The sequence below is a fragment of the Anabrus simplex genome, chromosome 2 (assembly GCF_040414725.1).
Source record: "Anabrus simplex isolate iqAnaSimp1 chromosome 2, ASM4041472v1, whole genome shotgun sequence".
NCBI classification, from domain to species: Eukaryota; Metazoa; Arthropoda; class Insecta; order Orthoptera; family Tettigoniidae; genus Anabrus; species Anabrus simplex.
The window spans coordinates 242,074,504-242,092,034 of record NC_090266.1 but is presented as its reverse complement, the minus strand read 5'-3'; the positions used below and the strand labels follow the sequence as shown (position 1 = coordinate 242,092,034).

General features: G+C 38.5%; 1 protein-coding gene across 1 annotated transcript in view; it reads left to right on the top strand.

Annotated features, from left to right (window-relative positions):
* The window catches only part of Rpn1 (regulatory particle non-ATPase 1), a 232,069-nt gene that overhangs the window by 52,262 nt on the left and 162,276 nt on the right, over window positions 1-17,531 (top strand). The window contains exon 3 of the mRNA XM_067140525.2: window positions 8,258-8,544. Coding sequence (XP_066996626.1) covers window positions 8,258-8,544 — 287 coding nt within the window. The remainder of the gene's footprint in view (window positions 1-8,257; window positions 8,545-17,531) is intronic.

Sequence of the window (17,531 nt, the reverse complement as noted above, 5' to 3'; positions counted from 1 at the left end):
GTGTTCTCCCAGGATGGTAATATAGTAAGTGTGATTGAATCAAGGTGTAGTAAAGCTAATGCAGTGAGCTCGCAGTTGCGATCAGCAGTATTCTGTAAGAAGGAAGTCAGCTCCCAGACGAAACTATCTTTACATCGGTCTGTTTTCAGACCAACTTTGCTTTACGGGAACGAAAGCTGGGTGGACTCAGGATATCTTATTCATACGTTAGAAGTAACAGACATGAAAGTAGCAAGAATGAATGCTGGTACAAATAGGTGGGAACAATGTCAGGAGGGTACTCGGAATGAGGAGATAAAGGCTAATTTAGGAATGAACTCGATGGATGAAGCTGTACGCGTAAACCGGCTTCGGTGGTGGGGTCATCTGAGGCGAATGGAGGAGGATAGGTTACCTAGGAGAATAATGGACTCTGTTATGGAGGGTAAGAGAAGTAGAGGGAGACCAAGACGACGATGGTTAGACTCAGTTTCTAACGATTTAAAGATAAGAGGTATAGAACTAAATGAGGCCACAACACTAGTTGCAAATCGAGGATTGTGGTGACGTTTAGTAAATTCTCAGAGGCTTGCAGACTGAACGCTGAAAGGCATAACAGTCTATAATGATAATGTATGTATGTATGTATGTATGTATGTATGTATGTATGTATGTATGTATGTATGTATGTATGTATGTATGTATGTAACATACGCCTTCAGCTGAGACCAGATCGTTTCTGTGGGGGTTTAAAATACAGTGATATGGAGGGAGTCGCAAAACTTTGTGTCCACATGAGGCTGCGATCTCCTCTACAGCTCATCTTTTACTGATATTGGCTGATTTGATTTCCTGCAACATAAGTGCCTTGATGGGTACAGGTTTTGGCACGGGAATGTTATTGTACTCCATAAACTTAATGTCCTTAATAGCTTGCATTGTCCATCACGATTACACATTTTCGGTCACGTGGTAGGTTCTGTAGAAGATGAGACCTAAACCAGTTTTCGAAAACTTGAGCTGTCATTTCGTCATGGATATCAGCTTTGCAGTCTCCAATGTTTTTAGCCGATAAATAAAGGCAATTCTCAACCCAGCCCTCACTGCCTCCAGCATGCAATACCATAATACGCTTGCCTCGCGACGTTGGTGCTTTCAGTATGCAATTACAAGTTCCATCATCCCACCCTTTCTTCACAATGTCATGAGTATCGTACCAAGTTTCATCTAGATAGACAATTCTGCACCCCTCGGAATGTAATTTCCGGAGACGGTCTATTAATTCATATCACCAAGCTACTATTCTAGCAGATTCCATTACAATCTGTTTTTTCCTCAGAACACGGAAACAAAACCCAAGTTTTATCAACAGCTGTCGTAGCGTAGTTTTTTCATAAGGAAAGCCACACACATTTTTCAAATGTTTTAACAGTTCCTGTACAGTTTTGACTTACCTTTAGTAAAGAATGTATATACCTCGCGTCTCACAAAGTCACAGCAAAAATCATCAATTTTATTAAAGATAACCCTATTATTATCATACTTTTTTGGAGTTGTAGGTCCCCTCTTTACTATTTTACGTATAGTTTTCCTGTTAAGTTTCAACATTTTAGCTGTCTCAGAAATATAACCCCTGCGAACGTTGTTCTTCATAACGTATTCGTATGCGTTACATACAAGCCGTTGACTTTGCCTACTTAAAGTTTAGTCGCCCTTCTTTTCTCCGCGGAACGACTACTACCCGGCTGAATATCACTCGCGGGCGCGGAACCACTGCTACCCGGCTGAGTATCACTCGCGGGCGCGGAACCAGTACTACTCGGTCGAATATCACTGTTACTGGTGCTCGGTTGAACGTTTGCTTCCACTGGCATTTCTGATGCGATAATTTCCAGGTGTGATTCCCACGGCCTCCACATTACTGCATGAAGCGAAGTGAAAAGCAACACACTTCACGAATATTAATTAACGAAGCAAAGAAATAATCCAAAACTTTCAAACAGCGAACAAAGCAAGTGTGAATTGTCTTAGCTGAAAGAAGAGACTGACGACTATTTAACAAGAGGTGCATTGGCAACAGAGCTGTGAGGATTTCTGAAGGGGAATGCGAACTTGCGTTTTAAAGCCCACTGCCGTCATAAATCACCCCCTGCTAGGACAGTGAGTGGCCAGGGGGATCAAACGTTTGCCGAACTGTTTGAATGCCACTGGGTACGGGTTGCCCGTCTCAGCTATAATATCCACATAACAGACGCTCCGCTGATGTTCGTCTCCTGTGTGGTGGCCTATATGCTAGTATGAGAGTTATGCTGGACAGCATCAAACACGACCTCTTCATTGTCAGCAGACATCACGGGATGATCTCCAAAAGGCACTGTCCATCCCAGGGATGCAGTATTCCACAGGCGTCGTTCCATACTCGAAATGTCATGCCCGTCAGTTGTCTATCCGGATAGCGTTCTTGGTACCGGTGTTGTGCGTGGCATGCATTCTGTCTAGCTTCTCAATAGATAAGTAACATATCCACATACTCGCTGCTGGAATACATCTCGAGGCAGTGAATAAACTTAGTGTTGTGAATTCCTTCGAAGGAGGGGAGTTCGCGCAGCTACATACTTACCTGTCCTACCTGTGGTCTACGAAGCTTGGAACATCTCAAATACCAACATGGCCAACATGATAATGTTTTACACAAACTTCCAATTATCTCTGGAAATGTTTCATGTATCTTTTATGTCTCACACCTTTTTACCTTACGAGTTGTAATAATAGAGATATTCACAAATTTAACATTTTATTGTCCAGTCTATCTACAGCGAGAATTGCCAATAGGGAAACCTCTATTGGTCAGCAGTCATACTGGTCAACTAGTTAATGATGATGGCAATTGTTAAGATTGTTTTAAAAAGCTGCAAGTATTCTCGGTTATTGGCCAGTATTGATCAGCAGATAAAGATTGTTTTAAAAAGCTGCAAATCTTCTCGGTTATCGGCCAGTATTGATCAGCAGAAATGAAGATGACTATTGAAATGAGAAGAGAACACGATCACTCAGAGAATGGATGGGAAAGGGAATCGTAAGGGAGTTGGTTGAAAACCGAAGCCTTGAATGCTCTAATATCACTGAGCTGGAATTAAACAAAATGTGATGCCCCCATTGTCATAAGTCTGTAAAACTTATCAGCTAGAACATTACATTCACTATCGGTAGTTGAGATGCTCTGCCACTCACCTGCACTAAATGGTATTACTGCCTCAGTTATACAAACAGTAACCCATCAGTGACAGGTATGACTTCTAGTTATTTACTGTAGTTCCCTCAAATTGATTATTTTAATTTTTTTATGTGAGTTCTTACAGTTTCAACCCAGTTTGTGAACTGTGACAGTAACAAACAAAAACAAAAAAAAATCATGTAGAGGAAATGGTAACTCAGTGACAGTCATTAACTTCTAACCAAGGTGACCATGGTTCATATCTTTGCCAAAGTGACAGTTATATTTCTGTTATTTGGATTCCACATAAAACTGTTGATCCCATCGCTAATGGTCACTAGATTAATGCTGGCATATAACTGCAAACATTCTTACAAAACATGTTATGAAATTAGAAAACTTACCTGAAGGGAAGGAAAACTTTTTCTTTAATAAGTTCTCTGTTGTGCCTCCGCCTCTGAAAATTTCACATATTAGTCATCTGGTTTAATTCTCCAGGGCTTCAAGAGTATGTGAATTGTTCTTATACACTTCCTGTTTTTAAAGTTCTTGAAGGAATTGCAGCACTACGGAAATTATGTAGAGATGAGTTCGGGAGAATGGGCTAATCATATATTATCTATTATAATCTATTCTCTATTTGAAGATGGTAGGAAGAGATTTGGCTTAAGAGATGAGATTTTAGTGAGGTGCTGAAGACCCATCTCAATCCAAATATTTGAGAGCAAAATTTGCTATAGCTGTTATATGAGAGTTCTGTTTGTGAGTAAACTCTATGGGGCTACCTTCATTTTGTAAAATAAAAAAAATACCATAAAACGGGGTAACTTCAGCCCCTTTTTCGTGTATTTTGAAAATATAAACATCGAATTTTCCCTCTAATTTTCTGAAAAATATAATATAAGTTCTGCCGTATTTTTTCTTCATTGTTATGTATGTACATAATAGTAATTATAATTCAGTAATGAATTATGATTATCGAAAAAGCGGCCAGAGTTACCCCGTGTTTTGGGATAACTTCGGCCACCGTATAAATAACTCAAAAAACGAAGTTTCCTCCGACTTAGTATTACTTCGGCCACCGTAAAAGTTTTTTTAAAACTTGTAAAAAGCCCGATATCAGTAATCGGCAAACAAATTAAAACCATTCAGGGTAAAACAGACGTACAGTGATCAAATTTACAAGATATTTCCAAATAACTCACATTTTCACCCAAAGAAGAAACAAGTTTATTTAACTTAAGCCTATAAGCACTCAGTGATATAAAAATTATGCATTATATACATACATACATACATACATACATACATACATACATACATACATTATCATTATAGACTGTTATGCCTTTCAGCGTTCAGTCTGCAAGCCTCTGAGAATTTACTAAACGTCGCCACAATCCTCGATTTGCAACTAGTGTTGTGGCTTCATTTAGTTCTATACCTCTTATCTTTAAATCGTTAGAAACCGAGTCTAACCATCGTCGTCTTGGTCTCCCTCTACTCTTACCCTCCATTGCATTATATTACTCATTATATTACGTCACTAATTTTACTGGCATGAAAGATAATGAAGATAGCAAAATCATATTCTCTAGAGTCCAATGTATGAAGAAAGAAACAAGTTGAAAAAATAAAATATTTTTCGATTGTTCTCACAATACACTGGCGTCTACATTAAAATATATCTGGCCTGTCAATTAAGCACTTGAATTTGTATCGCCCACGTCTGACTGGATCCCGAACTTCCAATTTCCTCACAATATCATCTTTCTGGATGTCACATTCATCATCAATAACTGGGAAAGTGAAGTACACATCCTTTCCAGCTTTCTTCCTCAAAAACTTCACTAACAAGTGCTCTCCAGTTTCTTTAACTTCTCCAGCATAAAATCGCTGAATTTTGTCCTTGGAAAATTTTACAAGTACGAAGTTTCCTACTTCATATTCATCAGTCCCATCTACTTGCATTTCCAAACTTGCCGTCCTGTCCTCGGTTAAAATTCTCTCTCCTTGGCTGCAAAGTTCATCTGTTCCTGTTCATCTTGGGGTTGCTCTGATATGTGGTTTGTGGTTACACTTCGTCCAGGCCTCACATTCAGTCGTTTTCCTTTGAATCTGGAATTATTCTTCTCTCCTAATCGAGATGTTTCAGGAGATTCGTGAACGATTCGCACCATGACTTTTCCGAACTCTGATTTTCGGTAAAGTCAGGAAGTCTTTCTAGGACAGCATCTCTATTTAGAGGACAAAGTCCTGCAGTTCTGAAGCCAGATTTCAGGCTACTTTTCAACCTTTCATCCCCTATATCCTCCAGGGCCGCCTTGAAAACTCTGGGAAATTCTGTTTTAGGTAGGGTTCCTCTATTCTTATTCTTCCATTTGTTCAGGTGTTTCCTCCAAGACATTTTAAAGTGGACGGAAAAGTGCAACATCCAATGGCTGCGTTAGATGAGTTGAATTTGGTGGCAGGAGCACAAACGATACATTGTTGTTCTCACACTGATTACTTCCATTGACAGATGGCTGGACAGGTTGTCACCTATTATTACTTTTTCACCAGGTAACTTCTTGAGATACGGCAGGCAAATTGTAGAAAACCATTCCTCAAAAATAGCCATATCAAACCGACCACTTTCATTTCTGTTATAATGTGCACCAGTGACACCACCTTCCGTCCAGCCTGGGTACAAATGTTTGGCTCGATAGAGCACATATGGAGGCAACAACTCTCCTGAGCCTGTTCCTGCCAACATGACAGAAGGTCCACTCTTTGGTGAGTCAGTAATCCTCTCAGGGTGTTTACTTCCTCTTTTTACAATCACTTTAACTTTACCCGGATCATCTATAAAATTAGTCTCATCGTAGTTTATAATATTTTCTGGACGAATTCGGTCCAGTGTTGTTTCACTAACAAGTGCTCTTCAGTTTCTTTAACTTCTCCAGCATAAAATCGCTGAATTCTACCGATCCTACAGAGGCTGTAGCATGTTTGATATTTTCCGCAAAGCGAAACGATAAATCTCGATGTCTATCAAGAAAACTTTTGAGCCAGTCTGCACCAGGCACGTTATCTTTGAAGATGGAAGTTGTTTTTCCCTCTCTGTCTAGATAATCCTTCACCACAATTCTGATGTCTCCAGGTGTTAACTGATATCCCTATATAGCAAACGTAGTAAGTCCATGAATGAGATCGGCTTCTTCCTGAAAACAAACACCAGAGATAATAGGTAAATAAAATTTCTCGGTTAGCAATACCTCGGGGGTATAAATGAAGCAGTTACATACAAGCGTCAACGCAAACCTCAGCTGAAAGAATGCTTGGACGTCCTATTTTTCCCGTGTGCTTCTTGTTCAGCTTGTCTTGCAGGGTCGATCGCAGAACAGCATATTTCTCCGAGGCTTGCCGAATCGTTATAGTGCCTTTCCTTATCTCTTCTAATGCATTTTTAAGGTAAACGGGATTGTAATTGCAATACCCGCGGCCACCTAAAACTTTCTTGTATCTTCTTGGCATGGCCGAAGTTACCCTGGAAGAGGACAACATTTATCACAATGCTATCCATGAAAAACCTATTCGAATAAATTGCATCAAATTCAGTTAATCAGTTACCAGACATACTTACTTTCTAACACCATAAACAGCTGGAGTAGAGAATCAGATGCTGGGGCTGGAGAACAGTTTGTTTTTCAATGTGACCCAACAAGACAATAATCGGTGCTGAGAAACAAATCGCTTTACTCGACAATGAGCCCGCCTATATTCTTTGAACCAGCGAGTGTTGATAGAGCATACTATTGCGCGCGTATTTTAGTTGTTGCAAATGATTAATCTTTTATAGTATAGGGGGCAGGAGAAAATCAGTGTTGCCATGCGTCTCTGGCCGAATTTACCCTGGATGGCCGAAGTTACCCCGTTTTATGGTATGTTAGCTGATTAAAGAAAGGTTACAACATTTTACTAATGTACCTATAATAGTTAATTGTATTCAACAAGATGAAAATCTTCCACTTATTAATTATATTCTGAAGAATAGAGCAGTATTCACCCAGGTTTATAACATGAAGTCCAATGTCATGTTAGTCTGGGATTCATAAATGGCTAGTTGCTATTGTTTTTTGAGTTCAGTGTCCTCCTTAGACCTAACTAGACATCAACAAAATAAGGAAGAAAGCTGTGGGTCTGTTTCACTATCATGAACCAACTGTATACTCCCATTACAGATATGAAGTCTGGTTGCTGGATCATGTGGCTTCAGCCCATGCTCTTACCTGTTTTTGTATAGTTTTAGCTCTGTTAATTTTGTGATGATTTGAACAGATGTCTGTCCAATGCCAGTTTTCAGACCTACATATGACTGAGATTTCTGAGGTGAATGTTCCAGGTTTGTACAGATCTTGTAAACCTCCTCCACTAGAACTAGATGTTTTAAATGTTTGTCAAAAAATATTTCTCTTTCTCTTACTATAAAATGTGCTTCTGGGTAGAACTTGAATACTGAGAATTTATGCATATATCATTGTTGTATCTTGAAAAACCACTATGTGATAATATTTCAGCTTAGAGTTCTGACCAGAAAGCTTCTCTAAGGTTCAGTATTGCATGAACTATATCAAAGAATTTTTGTTCTGTGTGTGTATTTCTCCCCTCAACATTGTCACATAACTGTATTTTGAGGTGCAATTACGATATAATCATTGCTAGTTATATCAAGCATTTTACAGCTACTACAAAAATTTTGTCTCTCGTGATTAAACATATATAGCATTAGGGGAAATAGCTCAGGAAGTACCAGCACCTTACACCACATTTGTTGAGCCAGATTGTGTGCTGCTGTAGCTTAACAGACTGTTCTGCACTGAGCATGTTTGCTGAAATGAACGTAGAGCCTATAAGTGTTTTATACTGCATTGTCATATTGAGATGTTTTCTTTTGTGTTGTAGAGAGTTATCTTAACAAATGAAACATTTATACCCTATGAATTAGTGTATTTTCTGGGATGATAGCTGATAATTCTTTGTATCTCTCTCTGATATATTCCTATACTTTTTTCATTTATATAGGAGGACAATCAACAGCTGTATGCACCTGCCTTGGAGAGCTTACGCAGTCAAATTCGAGCCTCAACAACATCAATGACAAGTGTGCCTAAGCCGCTTAAGTTTATGAGATCTCACTATGATACAATGAAAGAAATTTATAAAAAGATTGATGACCCAAAAACTAGAGAGTTATGTGCAGATGTGGTATCAGTTTTGGCTATGACAATGAGTGATAGCAGGGATTGCTTAAAATTCAGGCTTGTGGGATCTCAGTGTGAAATTGGAGCCTGGGGCCATGAATATGTAAGGTGATGTATATTGTGTTTTATATTTTTATACAAGAAGTATTCAGTAAGAATACTCTTATTCATCACAGTCTTACAGATAGTTCATTACATAGTTTCTGTGCTATTGAAACTTACATGTATTTCAAGATAACCTAAAGATTGTGCTACCGAGCTTGATAGCTGCAGTCGCTTAAGTGTGGCCAGTATCCAGTATTCGGGAGATAGTAGGTTCTAACCCCACTGTCGGCAGTGCTGAAAATGGTTTTCCGTGGTTTCCCATTTTCACATCAGGCACACCTTATTTAAGGCCATGGCCACTTCCTTCCCACTCCTAGCCCTTTCCTGTCCCATCGTCGCCATAAGACCTATCTGTGTCAGTGCGACGTAAAGCAACTAACAAAGAAAAAAAAGATTGTGCTAAATTAGAATTGCCTATTGTGTGTTCTATTGGAATTGTAGAGTTATATTTCATCCTCAAGCATGGACAATGAATGTGACCTCTTGGGAAGTTACTGTGTAATGCTTTGGATTTTGGCTCTGCTACCAATCTGTAATACTCAAATGTGACACTCTCCAGATTTACTGTACAAAGAATTGTGAAGCTGTTAAGTTGGCGGTCCCTAGAAAAAGTTGCATATAGTTGACAGGATGATGACCACAAGCAGCATTTGTGTGTCTGGAGGGTCCTTAAACAAATCTCATTAACAAAGGAAAATGACGGTCGCTAAATATAAATGAGTGTAAGGATGTGAAAAACAAGACACTGAGGAGCAGCGGAAAGGCATATACAAGGAGGAATGTTGTAAAACCAGGACTGAAGCCTCCAAATATAGTAAGTATGGAAACATTGCATATCCATGAAGAAAATTAGTCCGTGTCATATCCTACGTCATCATTAATGTAGAACAGAATTTATTATTTTAGGAACTTATCTGCTCTTGCATACATAATGAGTGTCAAAAGGTTACTCTTGATGGGCGACAGCCTCTTTTTATAGAATTTTATAAGATGAACTAAAATGCTCAAAGCAAGTATCTTGCCGAAAATATGGAGATCATTGAGGCTGTGCGTCGCCATGTTGCAGCAGCGGATATCACCAGAAAGACTTGTTCATTTCAGTACTATGTGGTGAAAGTTATACGAAATTTGGTGTGTCAAAAGACATTGGCGGTAATCATCGGTGGTTCAAACGACATAGCTCACGACGACACCAAGAATGTAGGGTCACAACTTAAATATACACTAGGGAAGCTGACTCACACTAACGTCTTTGTACTGAACGTACCCACAGGCATGAATTGAGTAGAGACTCGTGTGTGAACATTGAAGTGGACAAAGTTAATAGAGATATTGTTAAAATTTGTAAACATTTTTGTAATACTCAGGTTATTGAATGCAGCAGTTTCGAGAGACACTGTTACACAAAACATGGCCTCCATCTAAACCATTCAGGTAAACGAAAGATTGCTAATATTTTTCTCGATTTTATTAATCATAAGATATGTACTTTGAAAAATGCAACTCCCTTAGGTTATAAAACCCACCAGGAAAACTAGTAGAAAGAGCCAGCTGTTCTTCAAGCTGGCTCAGTCAACTAGAAAATGTTATGAATTTTAATAGGCCATGTAAACCAAAATTAGCATCTGTGACCAAATCAAACCATTATCAAAGATAGTATAGTAAGTAACCAAACTCAGGAATGTCATTCTCCTATTCATAAAATACCAGTACATGAAACATCAGGTCAGAAATCTCCACCAGTAATGAGTGATACAAAAAGTAGTTGCTGAGAGGTAAATGGCATCCAAAAGAAGGATAGCAAGGGTAAATCTCTCAATTTATTGCAAGTGAATATCCAGTGCATTAGAAATAAGTTGTTAGAATGAGAACATTTATGCCAGGCCAGGAAAGTTGATGTGATTTGTGTATTAAAGCATTGGCTTTCTGAAAATCAAGTAGAATATTTTGTGCCCCATGGATATACTGTTGCAGATATATTTTGTAGGAGTAAAAAAGAAAAATGGGAGAGCCGGGATTGTAGTTAGAGAGTGTTTTAAATTTGTAAAGATTGATTTCAGGCAGTATTGTGTGGAATTAAAGGGAGAATTTAGTTGTGTGAAGCTGGTTGATCATAATTTGATAATTATTAGTTTGTATAGATCTCCGAATGCTGATGCTTGTGTATTTCTTAAGAATTTTGAATCAGAAATGGAAAAAATTTTGAAGTTTAAGGCAAAAGTTGCTGTTTGTGAGGATTTTAACATAGAGATGGCGTATTCAGATGGGCACATTTCTTGAAATTTTCTGAATTTACTATGAATTTTAAATTTAACTTGCACAAATAAGCTACCTACACGTAATAATGCATGGTTTGATAATATTATTTTAAATTTTTCGAGAGATTTGTATAAACTTAGTCTTGTTGGTGGGGGTTTCGCAGATCATGACACCTTGCTTATATCTTAACCAGCCTGACATAATTTACAATGACGAACCTGTTCTGATGCAGGTAAAAAGTCAGGGTGATGATTATATTAACATATTTATTGAAAATCTGAAACAAATTAACTGGGGCTTTGTGTTGGAATTTTGAATGGGAGAAAATGATATTGAAACTGTATTTGGAAACTTTAGATAAATTGGTTGAATTGTGGCATTTATGTTCACCATTTTTTAAAATTAGTTTTAATGGTAAACTTAAAAGCAAGAAGTTGAACTGGTATACTGATGAATTGACTCAGTATAGAGAAATATGTTTATGTTGTATAGAATTTATAAAAACTCTTCTCGAAGAGGAACCAAGCAGAATGGCATGAATAAAGCTTATCTTAATTGTAAAAAGTTATATAAAAGAAAACTTATCCATGCCAAAACTTTAGCTTGTGAAAAATATATTGAGAATGCAGCCAGCAAATGCAAAGTGGCATGGGATGTTATAGTACATGAAAACATCCCTACTCGTACTCAAGACACATTCCTTGATTCTGAAGAACTGAATAATTTTTCTTAAACACTGTAAAAGAAATCAGAGATCAAATTAAGGCAATAGGTACAGCTGCGAGTGACTTTCTTCATAATCAACCCCCCTGCCGAAACACTTTCCATTGGGTTGAAATCACACCTGAAGAAGTAATTAAAGTTAGCTTAAATTTTTCAAACTCCAAGAGTATGGATTGTTATTGGTTATCTAATTACATCATAATAATACATTCAATTTCTGAGCCTCTAGCTTTTATTTTTAATAAGTGGTTAGAGTGTGGGGTTTTTCTGTATTTACTCAAAATTTCTAAAGTTATTCCAATATTTAAAAGTGGGGACAAACAATTTCTCCAGAACTATCGTGCAGTCTCAATTGTTCCAATAATTTCTAAAATATTTGAATCACTTTTGTACACTCAACTTAGCAACTATTTTGAAACTTACAATCTCCTATCCAAAAGTCAGTTTGAAATTGTTAATCAGATATTAACAGATTTAGAAAGCAAGCAGGCCATCTCTTTGGTGTTACGTGATCTAAGTAAAGCTTTCGATTGTATTAATCATGAAATTTTATTTGCAAAGCTTGAGATGTATGGTGTCGAGTATCCCTCACTGCACATAATTAATTAAGTCATACTTAAATAACAGATATCAGTTTGTCTTGATTAAAAATAGGTATTCCACTTTGAAGAAAGGTACAACTGGTGTGCCACAGGGCTCTGTCTCGGTCCATTTTTATTCATCCCGGCAATCAATGATTTACACAGCTCATGCTCTTGCACCCTATGCGAACGATAAAACGTTAATTACAAAACACCGGAGCATCTTAGGTTTGCATCAGATGCCGCAGGAAGCTCTTGCAACTGCAATGCATTTTCATCCAATAGGCTGTTGTGCAATCAGAATAAAACTCAATTTCTCACACTAGGATTATCCAAAGATATTGTAAATCAGTCAGTCAAACTTTTGGGTTTTCATATTGATGCCAAATTGAACTGGGAAAAACATATTGATCTTGTTTGTAAAAAAAATATCACGAGTGGCCTATTTGATATGTGGAAATTGAGGGACTTAGTTAGCAGTGACTACCTAAGGATGACATATTTTGGTCTCTTCCAGTCACACATTACTTATGGACTGTTATTATGGGGGCATTCTTCTTATGTATATAATATTCTTCTAATACAGAAAAAGTTTGTCCGAACAGTGTGTAGGGCTGGTGCAATTGACCATTGTCGATCTCTCTTCATTAAACTTAAAATACTGACAATTATGAACTTGTATATTTATATACCATTGACATATGTTAAAAACAACATTAATGAAGTCCATAAGTAGGGAAAACATTCACATGCATGTTACTCGGGGTAAAGCAGACATTGACATCCCAATTCATAGGCTGTCAAAAACTGCTCACTCACATAAAATCAGTTGTTTAAGATTATTTAATAAATTACCACATTCTGCATGGCCCACTCCTTTAAGTAATTTTAAAAGGAAAATGTATGACTGGTTACTAGAAAATCCATTTTATAATACCTCTGAATTCTTAGAAATGCATAATGTTAGTATTAAGTTTTAATAAAAGGTATGCCGGGCTGAGTGGCTCAGACGATTAAGGCGCTGGCCTTCTAACCCCAACTTGGCAGGTTCGATCCTGGCTCAGTCCGGTGGTATTTGAAGGTGCTCAAATACGACAGCCCCGTGTCGGTAGATTTACTGGCACGTAAAAGAACTCCTGCGGGACTAAATTCCGGCACCTCGGCGTCTCCGAAGACCTTAAAAAGTAGGTAGTGGGACGTAAAGCAAATAACATTATTTATTATTATTATTAATAAAAGGTATATGTTTATTTAGCCTTAGTAATATTAAGTACTAAATTATTATCAGTTGGCAAAGCCTATTTCATTGTATATGGTCAATGGCGAATAAGGATTCTTGATTCTTGTGTACTATTTTTCGAATTTCACGTCGTCGCGTGCAGATGCTACAGAAAAAAATAAAGAATGGTGTGACTGATTTTGATGATGGACGTGGCACTCGCAGCAACAGACCACGAAAATTAAGTGATGATTTAGAAGAGGGTGTCCGTGAGCATATAAACTATTTCCTGAGGCAGTCTACTCATTATTAGCTGCCATTCCAATTCCAAAGACTGTTTACATCCCGACTTAAGCGTCACTAGAATGCATGCAGTGTACTGCGATCAGCATCCCAATTCAACAGTTATGCTTCAATATTGCAGTAAAATCTCTAATAAAGATTTTAAACTAAGATTCGGTGTGCCACGCTCAGATTCTTGTTTTACTTGTGATAAACTGTATATCCAGTTCATATCTGCAGAAAATGACGACGAACAATACTGTGAATGTACAAACTGAGTTGCACCACAGGAGAGCAGAGAAAGCATACGAAGCATTATATCAAGGCATGGCCTGTCACCTATGGAAAATCCTTCAGTCATTGTATTCTGTGTCGACCTGGAACATGTTCTGTATTGTCCTACACCGAGTCCAACATCTTCTACCAGCATCAATATTCAACTTACAGTTTTGCAGTACGATGAACATCTGGCATGAATATGTTGCAAAAAAGGGGTTCAACTGAAATAGCTTCGTGCTTATTCACGTATAACACGAACATTATCAACTTTTGACTGCTACAGTAGGTCAGGAAAGGATTCTTATATTGTGGTCCGACCGCTGTAGAGGCCAGGACACCAACTGGCGAATGGTTGTGATGTTGCATTACTTGATAGAATTAAAGCTTTTCACAGAAGTTAATCAAAAGTTCCTGTGCAGTGATCATAGTTTTCCGCCATGCGACAGAAATTTTGCACTGGTCGAAGAAAGAAAGCGAGTGTGTCCAGTATACATTCCTCAGCAATGGAAAAGTGTTATTGAGACTGCTCGTCCAAGCAGTCCATTTGTGGTGTAGGAGATGGATAGGGAGGGGACATTTTCTGGACTTTTCTATTTTTAAACAAAATGTGCAGAAAGATTCAAATTGTAAAGTCACCTCGGCACTATGGTTGCAGATATCTTCAGATAACCCTACTGTTGTTCAGTTGAGGAGAGGACACAACATACAAGAACACTGGAGTATGTTCAGTAATACTAAGTGCCAAAGAGGAATAGGGAACTTGCATGCACCACATCGTATTGTTGCAGTTGAAGAACTCCGTCCAGTGTATAGCGACAGTCTTTCCAGTCAGTAAGGAAAAGAAGGCTGATCTGATAGCCATGAGTGACTTTCTAGAACCGCATTACAGGGATTTTATCGCAGTGTGAATATCTAATCTGCTTGTCATATTCATACCTTGGTCTATCCCTACCGTTCTTACCACCTACACTTCCTTCAAAAGCCAACTGCACAAGTCCTGGATTTCTTAAGATTTGTCCTATCATTCTATCCCTTCTTCTGGTCAAATTTAACCAAATCGATCTTCTCTCACCAATTCGATTCAGTATCTTTTCATTCATGATTCGATCTATCCATCTCACCTTCAGCATTCTTCTGTAACACCACATTTCAAAAGCTCCTATTCTCTTTCTTTCTGAGCTAGTTATCATCCTTGTTTCACTTCCATACAATGCCACGCTCCAGACAAAAGACCAAGATTATATAAGGGAATTTGATGTTCAATGGTACTGGGCATCACTTTAGTGAGATATTGCATTTTAAGCTTGGTTTCGATAACACTGTTAACTTAGTAACAAGCTATTTAGGGAATCTGTACCTTGACCTGTATTCTATTACTGTGTCTAATGCCGGAAGCTGCTGCCTTGCAGATGTGGCAGGGGACTGGTAAAGGCTAAGAGAGATAACCCTGACAGAAAATCTTCTCTAACGTTAGGCCTAGCAAGTCAGTTGGAGAGTAACTGCAATCGCTTTCAACACTTAAACGATCCTAGGATGCAAACAAAGAACTCGGAGTAGACAACAGCATCCGCAGTCCCACGCCTGGTATGATGGCTTACAGCCTGATGATAAGCCAAGCCTTGCAATTGTCCAACAACCCCGGAGAAGACAACACACTCTAATAGGAACAATCAATGTATTGAGTTTGACTGGGAAGTGTGAAGAGTTAGTGGACATCATGAGAGAAGGAATATATCAATCCTAGGACTGAGTGAAATTAAATGGAAAGGTAAAGGGAAGAAAGAGTTGAGGAAAAACTTTACCCACTACTGGAATGGTAACAACATAGAGATGGGCAGTCGCCCAGGTGGCAGATTCCCTATCTGTTGTTTTCCTAGCCTTTTCTTAAATGATTGTAAAGAAATTGGAAATTTATCGAACATCTCCCTTGTAAGTTATTTCAATCCCTAACTCCCCTTCCTATAAACGAATATTTGCTCCAATTTGTCCTCTTGAATTCCAACTTTATCTTCATATTGTGATCTTTCCTACTTTTTTCTTGTTTTTTGCTAGGGGCTTTACGTCGCACCGACACAGATAGGTCTTTTGGCGACGATGGGATAGGAAAGGCCTAGGGGTTGGAAGGAAGCAGCCGTGACCTCAATTAAGGTACAGCTCCAGCATTTGCCTGGTGTGAAAATGGAAAACCACAAAAAACCATCTTCAGGGCTGCCGACAGTGGGATTCGAACCCACTATTTCCCGGATGCAAACTCACAGGCGCACGCCTCTAACCAGATGGCCAACTTGCCTGGTTTTCCTACTTTTAAAGACACTACTCAAACTTATTCGTCTATTGATGTCCTCCCACGCCATCTCTCCACTGACAGCTCGGAACATACCACTTACTTTTTTGCATACGATATTTATTATTGTTTTCCACCTGTTCTTCTTCTTTTCCGTTTCACCCTCTTTGGGGTACGATAGATCTATTATAATCTATTAGCTTCATGTTCATTTTATGTTACGATAGATCTATCAATGGTTAGTGAGTCGTGTTTTCCTGTCCTCCCAGTACTTTTTCATCCTTTCGGATCTTGCCTTCCTCTCTTCTTCAGAAACTCTGTATAGTCGTTTGGGCTTCACCCTGTCCTGAAACCTCTTTATTTTATCTTTGGTTATTTTCTTTGGAGATCCATCTACAAGCATCTCTTCTGTAATTTGGAATTCTCCTAGGTCCTTCTCAGTTTCCTTAAACCAGTTCGGCTTGGTTTTCTTATTACGGAATTCTTTTAGTTATCCTTCTCGGATCCATTCTTAGGATGTGGCCATAGAAGTCAGTTCTTCTTTTCCTTATTGTGTCGGAAATCCTTTCTGATTTCCTATACAGGTTTTCATTGCTGATGTGTGAAAGTTCGTTATTATGGAATTTGGGGCCTAGAATTTTTCGTAGTATTTTCCTTTCCTTTATCTCCAACTTTTCCATTGGATCATGTGTAGTTATAGATAGAGTTTCTGCAGCATAAAGGGCTTCAGGCTTGACTACTGTATTATAATGTCTGATCTTGGGATTCCACCAGAGGGATTTTTTGTTATAGGTGTCTTTCGTAAGCTGGAAGGCTGTTTCTATTTTGGTTCGTCGAGATTCCATTGCTTTCTTCTCAAGACCATTCCAACTGATCCATTCACCAAAGTATTTGAAATCTGTGACAATCTCTATTTTCTGTTCCCCCACTTTCAAACATTTTGGAGGATTCTTAATGTTGGTTATTATTTTGGTCTTTCCAAAGGCAATTTTGAGACCTATCTTCTCTGCTTGCTTCAGCAGTTCGAAGGACTGCTCCTTGGTTTCCTCCCACGTCTCAGGTAGTAAGGCCATGTCGTCTGCGAAAGCTAAACATTTGATCTTGATTCCCTTGTTTATCAATCCCAACCGAATTCCACCACTAGTTGTCTTATCCCATTCTCTGACTACTTTCTCCAAGGCACAATTGAACAGTATGGGGGACAGTCCGTCACCCTGTCGGACACCAGTTTTGATCTCAAAAGGAGCCGACAATTCTCCCATGAATTTGACTTTGGAAAATGTATTGGTGAGAGTTTCCCTGATGAGGTTTGTTGTTTTGTTGTCTAGACCGAATTCTCTGAGTACAAAAAGGAGACTTTCCC